At 42.8% G+C, this 17,583-nt stretch overlaps 2 protein-coding genes across 3 annotated transcripts in view; one reads left to right on the forward strand and one right to left on the reverse strand.

Annotated features, from left to right (window-relative positions):
* Nucleotides 1-17,583, forward strand: part of LOC131721082 (prostaglandin E2 receptor EP4 subtype-like) — a 41,909-nt gene that overhangs the window by 14,708 nt on the left and 9,618 nt on the right. The window contains exon 2 of one of the 2 annotated variants that reach the window (XM_059014306.1): nucleotides 4,053-9,488. The exons of the other annotated variant lie outside the window; for it this stretch is intronic. Coding sequence (XP_058870289.1) covers nucleotides 4,053-4,427 — 375 coding nt within the window. The 3' untranslated portion in view covers nucleotides 4,428-9,488. Of the gene's footprint in view, nucleotides 1-4,052; nucleotides 9,489-17,583 lie in introns of those variants that run through there. 2 annotated transcript variants of the gene reach the window in all.
* The window catches only part of LOC117966314 (solute carrier family 35 member E1-like), a 30,319-nt gene continuing 21,818 nt past the window's right edge, over nucleotides 9,083-17,583 (reverse strand). The window contains exons 5-6 of the mRNA XM_059014308.1: nucleotides 16,483-16,728; nucleotides 9,083-14,967 (exon numbers count right to left, since the gene is read on the reverse strand). Of these exons, the coding sequence (XP_058870291.1) occupies nucleotides 14,731-14,967; nucleotides 16,483-16,728 (483 nt within the window). The 3' untranslated portion in view covers nucleotides 9,083-14,730. The remainder of the gene's footprint in view (nucleotides 14,968-16,482; nucleotides 16,729-17,583) is intronic.

Consider the following 17,583-nt stretch of genomic DNA (forward strand, 5'->3'; position numbering starts at 1 on the left):
GCTCTAAAACAGAGTTTGTCATTTTTTGATCACATCTAGTGAATTTGATCCAACTATAAGTGATAAGTTTCTTTTGATGCTCAGTATACAAACACGGTCACCAGTCCTGGGTGCGAGCTGCAGTGCTCAGGTGCTAATACAGTATATATCGTGACACAGGTGTAGTGATGTCCAGGTCTGTGTTAGCCATCTACTAATAATAACAATTAACAATTAGAGATGAGACAAAACAAACAAAACACTCACGTACGATATTTTTAACACAGGTCCTTCCGGGTTGTTTCCTTAACCATAAACGAAGGAACAGATCACGTCGCTTTGTCCCCTCTTTGTACCGTCACTCATGACCCCTTGGTAAACGATTGCAGCCGCTCCTCCAATCCGCGGCTGCCACAGATCAGGAGAAAGATTTACCACCAAGAATCATTGTATTTCTGTCACATACTATTATTATTATTATTATTATTATTATTATTATTATTTTTTTTTTTTTTTTTTTTTAGGAATTAATATTTGTATTTAGCTTTGAACTTAGTGAAATATAAAACTATGGGTACTGAAAAATGTCTCATGTTTGCTTTCTCAATAAATGTGGAGTGAGCGCCCTCTGCTGGACAAACTGCCTGGCTGCTTCAACAGCCCCAGCCATGGAAACTGGAATCAGGTCTCAGAGATTGTAAATTTAGAATCGGGGGTTAGAGCTCTGAGTGGTGATTTTACTGTAGAAGTGGGGATCAGAGTACATTAAACTGGAGAGCTAACTCAGCTATACTCGCTTAAAGAAAGCATTCAATACTACATTCTTAAGAAACACCCAATAAACCAGAGAACACCAGAAACAGATGCCCTGTGTCAGCTAGTTCAGATGAAGTGGACACTGTTAAACTGTCACTGGGTCAGCTAGTACAGAGGAGTGGACACTGTCACTGGGTCAGCTACTACAGAGGAGTGGACACTGTCACTGGGTCAGCTACTACAGAGGACACTGTCAAACTGTCACTGGGTCAGCTAGTATAGAGGAGTGGACACTGTCACTGGGTCAGCTAGTATAGAGGAGTGGACACTGTCACTGGGTCAGCTAGTACAGAGGAGTGGACACTGTCACTGGGTCAGCTAGTACAGAGGACACTGTCAGACTGTCACTGGGTCTCCGTATTTTGACACAGCCCCTGTGTAAACTGGTACAGGTGGTCTCTGTGAATCCTGTTTCTGTAAATATAAAAAAAAACAAAGTGAATAAGAAAAATGAATACTGTAAACATCTCCCCGCTTACTGTAAATATCTCCCAGTCATTGAATGTGTTTGTTTTTTCCCTGTTATAATTTATTATCATTTAAAATGTTCACAGAAGACCCAAGGAGCTACATCATACAATGGCACATTCATAGATAGCACTTCACCTCCAGCATCGCTACTCATGCAGCATGTAGACTGTATGTGTACAGCATTTGACTGTGAAGAAATTGAATATGAAATCAATTAGCTTACACTTATAGTATTTAAACACAAAGGCAAATGCCTATTTTGACAACAATTACATTTTATTGCAAAATGTGTGAGCTTTTACATCTTCAGGATGAGACTAACTCTCTTAACCTGTGCAAGCTTCTCTGCTGACAGTTGAGTTAATTGCTGCACTAACAAGAAGCATTTATTTTTATTTAAATAGTAATTACATTAATACACACCGACCATTTTTCAAACAACTCCAGATTGAATTAAACTACAAATGGTCGTCGGGTGTGTCTGATAGTCTCCACTGGTAAAGGCATTGGAGTGTGGTGTGCAGGGGGAGTCATGCAGTCAGGGGAGCACAGGGGTCCCCGAGGGTCTCCCCTGGTAAAGGCATTGGAGTGTGGTGTGCAGGGGGATTCGTACAGTCAGGGGAGTGCAGGAGTCCCCGAGGGTCTCCCCTGGTAAAGGCATTGGAGTGTGGTGTGCAGGGGGATTCGTACAGTCAGGGGAGTGCAGGAGTCCCCGAGGGTCTCCCCTGGTAAAGGCATTGGAGTGTGGTGTGCAGGGGGAGTCATGCAGTCAGGGGAGTGCAGGAGTCCCCGAGGGTCTCCCCTGGTAAAGGCATTGAAGTGTGGTGTGCAGGGGGATTCGTACAGACAGGGGAGCACAGGGGTCCCCGAGGGTCTCCCCTGGTAAAGGCATGGACGTGTGGTGTGCAGGGGGAATCGTACAGACAGGGGAGCACAGGGGTCCCCGAGGATCTCCCCTGGTAAAGGCATTGGAGTGTGGTGTGCAGGGGGAATCGTACAGACAGGGGAGCACAGGGGTCCCCGAGGGTCTCCCCTGGTAAAGGCATGGACGTGTGGTGTGCAGGGGGAATCGTACAGACAGGGGAGCACAGGGGTCCCCGAGGGTCTCCCCTGGTAAAGGCATGGACGTGTGGTGTGCAGGGGGATTCGTACAGACAGGGGAGCACAGGGGTCCCCGAGGGTCTCCCCTGGTAAAGGCATTGGAGTGTGGTGTGCAGGGGGATTCGTACAGACAGGGGAGCACGGGGTCCCCGAGGGTCTCCCCTGGTAAAGGCATTGGAGTGTGGTGTGCAGGGGGATTCGTACAGACAGGGGAGTGCAGGAGTCCCCAAGGGTCTCCCCTGGTAAAGGCATTGGAGTGTGGTGTGCAGGGGGAATCGTACAGACAGGGGAGCACAGGGGTCCCCGAGGGTCTCCCCTGGTAAAGGCATTGGAGTGTGGTGTGCAGGGGGATTCGTATAGACAGGGGAGCACAGGGTCCCCGAGGGTCTCCCCTGGTAAAGGCATGGACGTGTGGTGTGCAGGGGGAATCGTACAGACAGGGGAGCACAGGGGTCCCCGAGGGTCTCCCCTGGTAAAGGCATTGGAGTGTGGTGTGCAGGGGGATTCGTACAGACAGGGGAGCACAGGGGTCCCCGAGGGTCTCCCCTGGTAAAGGCATTGGAGTGTGGTGTGCAGGGGGATTCGTACAGACAGGGGAGCACAGGGGTCCCCGAGGGTCTCCCCTGGTAAAGGCATGGACGTGTGGTGTGCAGGGGGAGTTATGCAGTCAGGGGAGTGCAGGAGTCCCCGAGGGTCTCCCCTGGTAAAGGCATTGGAGTGTGGTGTGCAGGGGGAATCGTACAGACGGGAGTGCAGGAGTCCCAGAGGGTCTCCCCTGGTAAAGGCATTGGAGTGTGGTGTGCAGGGGGAATCGTACAGACAGGGGAGCACGGGGTCCCCGAGGGTCTCCCCTGGTAAAGGCATTGGAGTGTGGTGTGCAGGGGGAATCGTACAGACAGGGGAGCACGGGGTCCCCGAGGGTCTCCCCTGGTAAAGGCATTGGAGTGTGGTGTGCAGGGGGAATCGTACAGACAGGGGAGCACAGGGGTCCCCGAGGGTCTCCCCTGGTAAAGGCATTGGAGTGTGGTGTGCAGGGGGAATCGTACAGACAGGGGAGCACGGGGGTCCCCGAGGGTCTCCCCTGGTAAAGGCATGGACGTGTGGTGTGCAGGGGGAGTCATACAGTCCTGGGAGTGCAGGTTCGTAGCTGTGTGAGGTTGCCAGGCTTCACAGGGGATTCCAGAGGGAGTGATGGCTCTGGTGCTCCTGCAGGTTCGGGATGCAGGGCCAGTTTCTCCTCCTCACGCTACAGCTCCTGGCCAAGGTCCTGTGAGCTCAGAGCAGACCCCTGCAGGGCTGGCCTTTGTCCTCCAGAGGCCAGTAACTCGCTGACATCCACTGTGGAGCTCCGTGGTGTAAAGAGGCGATTGGCTTGGGGATCGGAGGACACTAACAGACCTCCAGTCCTCCTGAGCTGTGTGGGGAAGGATGAAGTGGGGGATCTAAATTGGGGAGAAAATCAGGGGTGAAATGTTTGGGTACTCTAAATGAAAAATGAATTATTAGTAATAATAATAATAATAATAATAATAATAATAATAATAAAATGGTCTCAGTAGCAAGGCTTGTGGCTACGAGATTAAACTTTTTAAAAAAAAAAGTCTCAATGATCAAAAACAGAAGGAATTGGAAACAAAACACTGTGTGGGTAAGAGAATAATACATTTGTAATGCTTCCTTCCCAGGTGCGAGTCTTTATCAACCAGATCATGCATCCAGCAGTGGAGGAAGACATGGGTAACCCCAACCTGCAGGCCATTCGCATCGCCTCCATGAACCCCATCCTCGACCCTTGGGTGTACATCCTGCTGCGCAGAGCCGTCTTCCACAGGGTCATGGGGCTGGCCAAGCGGGCCTTCCATCGGCGGGGCAACTCAGTGGTGCCGGGGTCCCGCCAAGCCGTCCTCTACCTGGCATCAGACAAGGGCATAGTGACCATGCTGCAGGCACAGGGGCCAGACTGCCCTGGAGAGGAATCACCAGCATTGAGCCAGGAGAACCAGTGCTTCGGGTTGAGAGACAGCGAGGAAACAGCAGAGAGACGGAGACAAACCGCTTGACACCTCTCTCATTGAAACAGTGGCCGGGCAGCAGAGAAACCAGCTGGAAAACGGATATAAACTGAGACCCTGATCAACACAACCTCTGACTACCTAATGTCAGTGACGCAGTCCCATGCTAATCAGGGACTGTGAGAGCAGAGAGTTTTGGGAAGGCACCCTTTTCTCAGGATCTTCCAGTGTTGAAGCCACCTTGTTCTGAACAAGTCCACGCTGGAAAGAAGGTTGAAGGGATCCCCTTCAGTCTGGATGGGATGCTGTGTTTATTGAGGACAAAACTGCGGTGCCCTGTGCAGTTTAAATCAGTTTCTTATCTGTAATCACATTTTTAGACTTTATTTTCTTTAGTAATGTTTTAGTTTTGGTATCAGTCTTTGACACAAAGGTAAGACAGAGGAAACTTCTTCACCCAGATTTGAGATCAATCAGCTACTGGGAACTGGACAAGCTCAGATGGGCCTCCTCTTGTTAAAAAATTGTATTATGTTCATGAAAAACAGATTTGCAATCCTAAGTTTTGTCCTTGATTTTAAAAGCTACTAGACTGACAGACTTGAAGCCCAAACGATGAAGCAGGATGAACACATTTTTTTTATTTTTAAACCAATTTTGTATCAGGTGCCGGCACCCAAGGTGCTGAATACGTGGAGACATTACAGCTGTCTAACTGCTGAATATGTGGAGACATTACAGCTGTCTAACTGCTGTATACATGGAGACATTACAGCTGTCTAACTGCTGTATACGTGGAGACATTACAGCTGTCTAACTGCTGTATACATAGAGACATTACAGCTGTCTAACTGCTGAATACATGGAGACATTACAGCTGTCTAACTGCTGTATACATGGAGACATTACAGCTGTCTAACTGCTGTATACGTGGAGACATTACAGCTGTCTAACTGCTGTATACGTGGAGACATTACAGCTGTCTAACTGCTGTATACATAGAGACATTACAGCTGTCTAACTGCTGTATACATAGAGACATTACAGCTGTCTAAGTGCTGAATACATAGAGACATTACAGCTGTCTAAGTGCTGAATACATGGAGAGATTACAGCTGTCTAACTGCTGAATACATAGAGACATTACAGCTGTCTAACTGCTGAATACATAGAGACATTACAGCTGTCTGACTGCTGTATACATAGAGACATTACAGCTGTCTAAGTGCTGAATACATGGAGACATTACAGCTGTCTAAGTGCTGAATACATGGAGACATTACAGCTGTCTAACTGCTGAATGCATCATGAATTGGAAATGCAGGTCATTACATGAAATACAGATACAGTATTAATTTATTATTGTGTGTAGCAACTTGGCTTCCTTGAAATGCTTTGACTGCAGTGCTAATAAGTTCTGTTCAATATGTATACTGTCAGTAAATTGGTTACTCACACAATTACTGAGAACCAATCAATACCAAACTGACAGTGTGGTTTAATATAGAACCCGTCGTGATCAAACTAACAAACTCAGATTTTATCATTGTGATTGAGATCCCTCATTGTGATTGATTGAAATCCCTCATTGTGGTTCATTGTGATTGATTGAAATCCCTCATTGTGGTTCATTGTGATTGATTGAAATCCCTCATTGTGGTTCATTCTGATTGATTGAAATCCCTCATTGTGATTGATTGAAGTCCCTCATTGTGGTTCATTGAGATTGATTGAAATCCCTCATTGTGATTGATTGAAATCCCTCATTGTGGTTCATTGAGATTGATTGAAATCCCGCATTGTGGTTCATTGTGATTGATTGAAATCCCTCATTGTGGTTCATTGAGATTGATTGAAATCCCTCATTGTGATTGATTGAAATCCCTCATTGTGGTTCATTGAGATTGATTGAAATCCCTCATTGTGATTGATTGAAATCCCTCATTGTGGTTCATTGTGATTGATTGAAATCCCTCATTGTGGTTCATTGTGATTGATTGAAATCCCTCATTGTGGTTCATTGAGATTGATTGAAATCCCTCATTGTGATTGATTGAAGTCCCTCATTGTGGTTCATTGAGATTGATTGAAATCCCTCATTGTGGTTCATTGAGATTGATTGAAATCCCTCATTGTGGTTCATTGTGATTGATTGAAATCCCTCATTGTGGTTCATTGAGATTGATTGAAATCCCTCATTGTGGTTCATTGAGATTGATTGAAATCCCTCATTGTGGTTCATTGAGATTGATTGAAATCCCTCATTGTGATTGATTGAAATCCCTCATTGTGGTTCATTGTGATTGATTGAAATCCCTCATTGTGGTTCATTGTGATTGATTGAAATCCCTCATTGTGGTTCATTGAGATTGATTGAAATCCCTCATTGTGATTGATTGAAATCCCTCATTGTGGTTCATTGAGATTGATTGAAATCCCTCATTGTGATTGATTGAAATCCCTCATTGTGGTTCATTGTGATTGATTGAAATCCCTCATTGTGGTTCATTGTGATTGATTGAAATCCCTCATTGTGGTTCATTGAGATTGATTGAAATCCCTCATTGTGATTGATTGAAGTCCCTCATTGTGGTTCATTGAGATTGATTGAAATCCCTCATTGTGGTTCATTGAGATTGATTGAAATCCCTCATTGTGGTTCATTGTGATTGATTGAAATCCCTCATTGTGGTTCATTGAGATTGATTGAAATCCCTCATTGTGGTTCATTGAGATTGATTGAAATCCCTCATTGTGGTTCATTGAGATTGATTGAAATCCCTCATTGTGATTGATTGAAATCCCTCATTGTGGTTCATTGTGATTGATTGAAATCCCTCATTGTGGTTCATTGAGATTGATTGAAATCCCTCATTGTGGTTCATTGAGATTGATTGAAATCCCTCATTGTGATTGATTGAAATCCCTCATTGTGGTTCATTGAGATTGATTGAAATCCATCATTGTGGTTCATTGTGATTGATTGAAATCCCTCATTGTGGTTCATTGAGATTGATTGAAATCCCTCATTGTGATTGATTGAAGTCCCTCATTGTGGTTCATTGTGATTGATTGAAATCCCTCATTGTGGTTCATTGAAATCCCTCATTGTGGTTCATTGTGATTGATTGAAATCCCTCATTGTGGTTCATTGAGATTGATTGAAATCCCTCATTGTGATTGATTGAAATCCCTCATTGTGGTTCATTGAGATTGATTGAAATCCCTCATTGTGGTTCATTGAGATTGATTGAAATCCCTCATTGTGGTTCATTGAGATTGATTGAAATCCCTCATTGTGATTGATTGAAATCCTCATTGTGGTTCATTGTGATTGATTGAAATCCCTCATTGTGGTTCATTGAGATTGATTGAAATCCCTCATTGTGATTGATTGAAATCCCTCATTGTGGTTCATTGAGATTGATTGAAATCCCTCATTGTGGTTCATTGAGATTGATTGAAATCCCTCTTTGTGATTGATTGAAGTCCCTCATTGTGGTTCATTGAGATTGATTGAAATCCCTCATTGTGGTTCATTGAGATTGATTGAAATCCCTCATTGTGGTTCATTGTGATTGATTGAAATCCCTCATTGTGGTTCATTGTGATTGATTGAAATCCCTCATTGTGGTTCATTGAGATTGATTGAAATCCCTCATTGTGGTTCATTCTGATTGATTGAAATCCCTCATTGTGGTTCATTGTGATTGATTGAAATCCCTCATTGTGGTTCATTGTGATTGATTGAAATCCCGCATTGTGGTTCATTGAGATTGATTGAAATCCCTCATTGTGGTTCATTGAGATTGATTGAAATCCCTCATTGTGGTTCATTGAGATTGATTGAAATCCCTCATTGTGGTTCATTGAGATTGATTGAAATCCCTCATTGTGGTTCATTGAGATTGATTGAAATCCCTCATTGTGGTTCATTCTGATTGATTGAAATCCCTCATTGTGGTTCATTGAGATTGATTGAAATCCCTCATTGTGGTTCATTCTGATTGATTGAAATCCCTCACTGTGATTGATTGAAATCCCTCATTGTGGTTCATTGAGATTGATTGAAATCCCTCATTGTGGTTCACCGTGATTGATTGAGATCCCTCACTGTGGTACAGTGCTATTGATTGGTAATTGATTGTAAAACTGAGGGAGACGCAGCTGCTCTTGTGATATTAAATCATTGATTAAGAGGCCTGCTTGCGTGTTTCATTTAATACCTAATAAATGCAGGTATCTGCACACCCTAGATATCAGTGTTCTAACAAGGGAGTTTAATGAACAGACAGTACATGAGTGGACTCTGTATGGCTTCAAAGACAGGGTTACGGTCCTTCATAAATCACCCTGTATAAACACAAATGAGGGCAGAAACCTGGGTTAAAAAAAACAACAATTGTGGACACATTTTTGCATTTATATCTGTTATTCTTTATTTCATGTTGAAATTTGAAATAAAATAAATGGTATTAAATACACAATGAGAGAATGTGCATTACCGCACACGTTTTATTCCATCTGATGCCACTACATACCATAAATAAATCTAAACATCGTTTCAGTAAAAATGCCATTTACTAGAACATAAAAACAGCTTTGAAAATGTAAACCTACTATAAAAAATACCCACAAACCAAAAACTTTCTATTTATCAATGCACAAGGATCGATACATTGAAGACATGGAAAGGCTTGGGATTTGGGGGAAATCAACGCTTTAATAATTTTTCAACATGTACAGATCCACAGTAAAACATTATTTTAATACAATTCCTACATTGCAGCCTACCAGAGCCAGGATGCCCTGTTCAGAGGTCAGAACAGTCAATGATCTCTTCTTCTGTCAGTCTTGCGTGCCCTTGAGCCATGTCCATCAAACCATTATTCAGGTTCATTCTCAACAGAAAATTGTTTAGCTTGTTAAAAAAGTCAGTCAGATTATCACAAAAAAGTTCCATCTTGGAGTTCCATTTGAACTCTTGTGGTTTTTGATTTTAGAGAACCTCTCGAAGTTATTTATTAGTAGTTTACTGCAGCCTATCAATTACCCTGCCATAATTTCAACACTCAAATTGGAAGCTTTGAAAAACATGTATTTTTTTTTTTTAAATAATAATTTTTGGTAGTGTACAGTTTACTGTTATTCTTTTGACTTTAATTAAAATAGCATTTTGCTAATTTGTCCTGCATACATTTTTTTAATGCGAGCACCAACTCTAAACAACTTCACCAGGTTTAGCATTATGCGATAAACATCAAAAGATGATATTGTTTAAAGATGGCACTCGTATAGAAAAAGGGTGCAAAGTAGAAAAAAAAGATCTGAAAAGATAATTGCAGGATTTGATACACATCAAAACAATCAGATTGCGACAATAGACAAGTTCATTTCTGCAAATATAGCCCCAATGGTAGTTCCATTAAAGGGGAATTGACTTTCATAGTACACGTTTCATTTTTGACCGGCACTTCTTGGTGAAATTCCAAGTCCTCTGACTTTTTTACCGATATTTTGGGAGATGTTAAATACGTCATCATTAATGATAATAGTCGCTGGAATATTCTTAATTGTGCAATGCCCCACCTAGAACACTGAATACATACATCATTTTTATTTACAAGTTTAAAATACATTTTTATACACTCCCCCAGTTATATACAACATTATTTCACCAGCAATACTCTTTTTCTTGTTTATCACAACATTCTCTATGTTTATACCTTGTAAGAGGTTGGCTCAGTGTTGAATGTTGCACCGACACACACACTATGAAATGACAAAGGGTTCTGTAATTTTCCTTCATTAACCTTTCTGTGCACTTTTCTGTGATTGAGGAAGAACAACTACTGGCTAAAAGATTTTCTCAGCATTGGAAACATTATCACTGGTCCACCTTTTCAGGTTTTAATTGAACTCCCCTCCCGCTAGGATACCCAAATCTTTCAAATAAAACACTATGTATTAAAAGCTGCTGCCGCTTCCTGATTACAATTCCCTTCCTGTGTAGGTACATTTTCCTCCAATCGGCTGGTTGCCATCCATGTGACCTACAGCATGTGAGTGGACTGCTTCCAGGAAAAAGCAGTTTAGTTAAAAAAAACAACAACATTTAAAACAAAATACAAATACCTTCTAAAGTCTGAAATAAGAAACAAGGAAATCTACAAATAGTGCAGTCCCTTCTTCAGCCCTCAGGCAGCAAGTACTTTATGAAAGGTGAAAGCTGCAGTCAGTCTGTCTTAATAAACCTGTGATTTAAGGGGGCAATGGTTCTTTGGCTATTGACTCCTAGTGTTTTGTGGGCAATAGCACAGACTATCTTAAATACCATATTAGCCAATAGGGTTGCAAGTCTAAATCTAATGGTTAAGAATTAATTTAGCACTCTTTAATTGAATAAACTCAGACTCTGTTAAAATCCTTCACACACAAATCTCAAGACCTGTCCATTCTGCAGAGCCATTTCACTTACACAGTGACAGACACTATTCAGGATATGCACCCTTAATAAAAGTGATACCCTAAATGTATTCTTGCAGATGCAACAGACAGGTTACACCAAGCAGGTCACATATCAAAAGAACAACTTGGTACAGCTCTGAACTACAACCACTATTTGAATGATGTATTCTTCTTGTTTAGATCCACTTGTATCATTGTGTGCTTCTGTTGTCACATCCTGGAGACTTTTCAAACTGTTTAAAGCACCCCTGTCGTCTCACGAGTACAGCTGGTACGCCACAGTGTAACCATTAACCTGTCCCCCTGCAACACACCTAGTAAGAAATACAACACAGAACAAATGTGCCAACTCCATTGGGGCAGGCATTGCAGGGGGGACTGGTTTATGGTTACACTGGTGTACCAGCTGTATTGAGGCAACGGGTGTCCCAGGATGTGATGGCTGAAACAAACTATACATCAGATCACATTAATTATGATAACTGATATTTCAGAACGGTACATTTATTTTACAGCAATGACTCCATTATATTAGATATCTAATGATCTTTCCAGTCACACCAGCAGGTTGCAGTAATTGCAGAGAGCACAGCTGCATACATCTCATCTGTTTGAACTTCCATTAGTTACATTAGTCTAACATGGGCAGTTCTGAAAGAAACACATGTTATAGCAAACATGTACTGTCATGTTAAATCAGGATATCTGGTACTACTTTAAATAACAGCCTCAGTGTCTCTGCATTATTCTCTGGATGTCTGTTACACTTGCACTTCCTAGGTCACCTCAGGAACCCTGTTACCAGCTGAAAGGGAGAGTCAATAGGGAAGCAGCCGGCTGAAAGAGAGAGTCAATAGGGAAGCAGCCGACTGAAAGGGAGAGTCAATAGGGAAGCAGCTGGCTGAAAGGGAGAGTCAACAGGGAAGCAGCTGGCTGAAAGGGAGAGTCAATAGGGAAGCAGCTGGCTGAAAGGGAGAGTCAATAGGGAAGCAGCTGGCTGAAAGGGAGAGTCAATAGGGAAGCAGCTGGCTGAAAGGGAGAGTCAATAGGGAAGCAGCTGGCTGAAAGGGAGAGTCAATAGGGAAGCAGCTGGCTGAAAGGGAGAGTCAATAGGGAAGCAGCTGGCTGAAAGGGAGAGTCAACAGGGAAGCAGCTGGCTGAAAGGGAGTGTCAACAGGGAAGCAGCTGGCTGAAAGGGAGAGTCAATAGGGAAGCAGCTGGCTGAAAGGGAGAGTCAACAGGAAGCAGCTGGCTGAAAGGGAGAGTCAATAGGGAAGCAGCTGGCTGAAAGGGAGAGTCAATAGGGAAGCAGCTGGCTGAAAGGGAGAGTCAATAGGGAAGCAGCTGGCTGAAAGGGAGAGTCAATAGGGAAGCAGCTGGCTGAAAGGGAGAGTCAACAGGAAGCAGCTGGCTGAAAGGGAGAGTCAACAGGAAGCAGCTGGCTGAAAGGGAGAGTCAACAGGAAGCAGCTGGCTGAAAGGGAGAGTCAACAGGAAGCAGCTGGTTGCTTAATGACAACCAAGAAGCCGTTGAAGGAGGGGGAACAATCTAACCCTACAAGCGACCGATGGCTTGCAAACAGATTTCAAAACAAAGTGTGCTACCAGATATTTGTACTAGAAGATGTTTTTCTTTCAAAATTGGACATTTGAGACCTATACAATGAATGAAAAAGCACAACAGATAAGATTTAACTTGCACCTCCACATTCACACAAGCCCCATATTGCTGTAGATTACCACTTTATTCTATCAAGTTAACTTCCTGTGTGTTGCAAGCAGTGGGGCCCCATAGGTTATGTGTAGGCTCAGGTGGGGTCTTATTAACCGTAACACACTGGCTCGCATTTGAGTACCAATCACTGTTGCACTTAATTCCTTCATGCAGCCATAATGTGTGCGTTTATCAGACAAGAAAATATTGACTTACTGGAATTATTTTGCTAGCACAACGTACTTTAAACCTGTTTTGTAAAACATTTACTATAATTGTTTAATGAGTCAAAATAAAATAAAACCTCTTTCCATAAATAAATCACATGTAGAAAGGTTAATGTTGGGATTACTGCACCTAAAAAAACAATCTCACCTTGTTTAGGGTTACTTTTAATCAAGTTTGAAATTTGAAAATAAGGATTCTGGGAAACGTTTGTCAACTTGACAAGCCTGACTGAAGAGACCAGCATTACTACTGGGTGCCAGTTTTCCTTCCTAACCTCGCGGAAGCACAAACGCCAACACATTAGCAGCACAAACAGGACTGAACCCAGGCTTGCACGAGTCCCCCTGCACTCCAACAGGCTGTGCTTTTATCAGGAGAGCCACTAAAAACTTAGACTCTGTGATTGAGTGTTTTTAAAGTTACTGATGGACATTTCTTATTGATGAGACTGTACAGTGCAACAGTGCAATCCTGACCAGCACTGACCTTTACAAATCAGCAGAACACCATACATCTGTTCAATTTTGTCCAGAAAGTGTTAAAAAATATAAATACTTTTTGATAAGATTATGCAATTATTAAAAGATTCTGAGTACCCCTGATTTTCTCTCCAATTTTCACAATGCCCAATGATGTTCCCTCACCACAGCAATTCCCACAGCTCAGGAGAAGTGAAGGTCAGTGGGCATCCCCAAGCCAATCACCTCTTTACACCCAGGAGCTCCACAGCGATGTGGGCGAGCTACCGGCCCCTGGAGGAGCAGCCCTGCAGGTGTCCGCTTGAGCTCACCAGTACCCAGCCAGCAGGGGCCACTGCAAGGAGTCTGATTGTAACCCAGCACCAGAGCCAATACTCCTTGAGGAATCCCCAGTGAAGACAGGCAGCGTGGCACAGCCAGAGCCTGCACTCCCTGGACTGCCTTCCCCAGGGAAGACTCTCCCAGGGCTCCCGATATGGCAATACTAGCTTTACAACCCATCTCCAAAACATATGCAACCTAAACAATGACCTGAAACAGCAAGTGCCGTTAGTCTTGCTGTATAACAGAAACAGAATTGCACTTCTCATGTGGGCACTAGAAGGACGTCACAGTTAAAGATGTTTATATAGATTTATACAGCATGCAAAACACAAAACAAAGGGCTGAACTAAAAGAATAATTCACAATGTAAATACTGCCGAAGGAAAGCAGGGCAAAGCTGACAGCGACCCAGGCAGCGGGTTTAACAACTGGAAAAATACACTGAAGGAGCAGCTGTTGTTCTTTATGGTTGGTAGTGTAAGCTACTGTACATGCAAAATAAAAGGACAGTTGCTTGATTTGGGGAAGGGGGGGGGGGCGGATTAACTATTATTTACTAACACAGAGGGCACAATGAAAAACTACAATCCGATTCCTTTCTTGCTTCCAACAGCGAGTCAAAATGATTCATTTTTACCCATGTTACCCTAAATCACGGTACCCCAGAATAGATCAATCACCCCTATTCTAGGAATCTATATTTACATCATTTTATTGTTGTATTAAAACATATTGTGGTTTGCGAAACATTTAAAATCATATTTTTCATATTTTTGTTTTTTTGATTGTGGGAAAATCCCTCAAACTAAAGCCACAGCAAGATCTCACGTGTGTGTTAAAATAATTTTGAATACGTTTGTATGGGATTATCTATTCAGGGATACTATGGTATAACCAAATTAGGGGAAACGGGCAACACATTTTGTACACCCTAGTTTTCATGTAGCATGCTCAATAAAATCAGCACGTATTTGAAAATCTACACTAGTGGGCTCAGCACCCTAGCGGGTTAAATGGTCCACAATGCCTCAGTGTGCAAACTCTCCCATACAGACACTGCCATCCAATCTCTCTCTCCCCTTAGCTGCGCCTGCGACAGCGCTGGTAGTAAAGTTCAAACCCATGCTGCTCCCCAGGTTCTACACATCATACTGGTTTGAGCTCTTTCCCAGAGCGTGGGTCTGCCGGCTGTACTGGAAGTGATCCGTCAGCACGTTGCTTCCTCTGTACTGGTAGTCCGAGTTGACTGGGAAGGGCATGATCCCATTGGCATGGCTTTTTTCCAGCGCAGCACTTCCATGATCAAAGGAAAGGAGATCTTCTTTTGAAACTGGCAGCAGTTTCTTGTTTGCCTCCTGGTTTGCATCGTATTTAGCCTGTTTAAAAATGACAAAGATGTGAAACATTCAGCTTTGCCACATACACTGAAGTGTGCACCACAAGGTGTTCATGAAATAGCTTTACTTGGATGCTTAAAAGACATGGTGCTAAAAAAATTATTCTGGTAAATCTTACCTTAACTTCATAGGTCATTCCTTTAGGAAACACACACATTATGGTAAAGGTGAATTTGAATTTGTAATGGTAATTTACAGTATTTTGTAGTTGAACCATTAAAAATCAAATACACGTTTAACAATGTGAGTCGCTTTCATATAGGAAAATAGGAGATATCTGAAGTGATGGTAATGCGTTTTAGAAACGATGTCCTGGAATTATTGTTAGCTATACTTTCTCATATATGATTTATAATATTTAAAAATGCAGACTTTATTGCATAATTCGCAAGCACAAATACAAAGCACAAACTGTGTGGAAAACAATGACAATGCCACAGTAAGACAACAGCGACATTTTGATTTTAATTGCATCTCATTTTTGTATCTATAAATATGGACCTTTTTAAAAGTGCTAAAGTTACATCCAATAATAACCCAGATACTACCGTACCTGTATACATTCCATGGTCGCCTAAGCAACCACAGCACAGCGAATGGCTTTTGTACTTGTTGGCACATTGAGTTTAGAGAAGTGTGCAAGACAAGGCTGGAAACTTAAATAAATCATTCTTCTCACATCCCTTCTGAAATGCTGCTGTTCAAACAAATGTCAGAGGCTGCACTGCAGAGTTAGCAGTACAGAGAGCAGTAGGCTCTATATGATATTTGTGGAGCACGAAAAAAAAATGTCAGGAGGAAGCACAGCAAAGTCCTCTTGGCTCACAGAATAAAAATTAAACGTTTTCTGATAAGGAGCTGAGAGTCCTTATGGCTGAGGCTCTCCTCTACAAGAGCCAAGTGTCACCGTATCAGGAAGTGTACCACAGCAGCCATCCTGAAGCCAATGACAGGTCTTTGCAGGTGTGCGCTTTTATACAGCTCTTAGTTACTCACTTCTACAATGGTTTGCACCTTGTAGAAGACGTGTAAAGTTTTTGGAGGGTCAGTAATTGCAAGGCAAAATCCTTACATCATATTATAATGTTTGCACCCACTTGGTATCCAGATCCCACCCAATTCCATGCTCTTTTCTTCATTTGAATGCATTTCAGTATAATTTGAATGGATTAATGATGGCAAAGTGCAAATTTGATAGCAGTGCAGAATGCCAGGTGAACACCTTTCTTTACATACGCCGCATTTTCAGAGACCCAAAAAAAAAAATCTAACTTCCAGCTGCTAAACACGATTTAAGGCAGCATTCTGGGGTTCTGCATCCTTACATCACCCCCTGGTGTTTACAATAATACATAACATTTTTTTACTGCCCTTAAATCAGGAGAGGCTAGTGTTTCACTCACGTAATTGTAGATTAGTAAGCGTTTGGATTTGAACCCCAGGATATCAGGCGATACCTCCGGTTAGCTTCATGCAGTTTAACTGAAGCATTACCTTGTTATAAAGGAAGACCCCCAGTATTGCGGTCATCATGCCCAGCACATTGGTGGAGGAGACGGGGTTCCTCAGCAGCAGCAGGGACACGCTGATCACCATGATGCGCTTCGTAGCGTTCGCCACGGAGTAGCTCAGAGGACTGATGAGGTTCAGAATGCTGAAGGCAATCATGTTCTGAGCAAAGTTACAGAACCCACTGACCAGGAGCAGGACCAGCGTGCTCGACCAAATGGACATGAAACTCTGAAACGAGAAGGAGAGTTAGGGTGTGGCAATAATGCCTTGCTAACAAATTCATATGGCACTATATAGGGCTCAATGGGCAGTTTTGAAACAGACACCTGGTCTAGGTTAGAGGCACTTCCTAGTTTGCTTGCCTTGCCTGCTTTACTTCCTTGATCACTCCAGCAGTGTCTTCTGGGTTAAGTTACTGGCTGAACGCATGTCAGTCAATAGGAGAAGCAGCTGATTGGTTATTTACAGGAAAGAAGATAGTAGGGGTCTATTTCAGCCTCCAGGTGACCCAGGAAGTGCAAGACAGTCTAAAAGCATGGCTTGCAAACAGAGATTTCATTGCTTAAGTGTAGACACAGTGGTGAGGTATGGAATGGGTTACCTAGTCATGTTGTTGAATGTAGGCACAGTGGTGTATGGAATGGGTTACCTAGTCATGTTGTTGAATGTAGACACAGTGGTGAGGTATGGAATGGGTTACCTAGTCATGTCGTTGAATGTAGACACAGTGGTGAGGTATGGAATGGGTTACCCGAAAATGTTTATTTCCATAGGATTTTCATATTCTTTACATGGGAATAAACCTGAATTTGGCAGCCATATCAGCTCAAAGATCAATGTCACGATCAAAAACACATTCAGCATGAAGGGTTTATATAACCCTGCAGATATGAAGTCACTCTCTTAAGTGGCTTCTGTTATGAAGCTTTGACACTAGAATACGGCTGAGTAGCGAGTATGAAGGCACCACCTCAAAGCATTCTGTCTTTATCATGCAGAAACCACCCCAATGTAGCAGCCACCTCTGTTTAGTCTACTAGTAATAAACATTTATAACATTCAGAAACGATAAAACTAACACTA

Source organism: Acipenser ruthenus, chromosome 47, assembly GCF_902713425.1.
Source record: "Acipenser ruthenus chromosome 47, fAciRut3.2 maternal haplotype, whole genome shotgun sequence".
NCBI classification, from domain to species: domain Eukaryota; kingdom Metazoa; phylum Chordata; class Actinopteri; order Acipenseriformes; family Acipenseridae; genus Acipenser; species Acipenser ruthenus.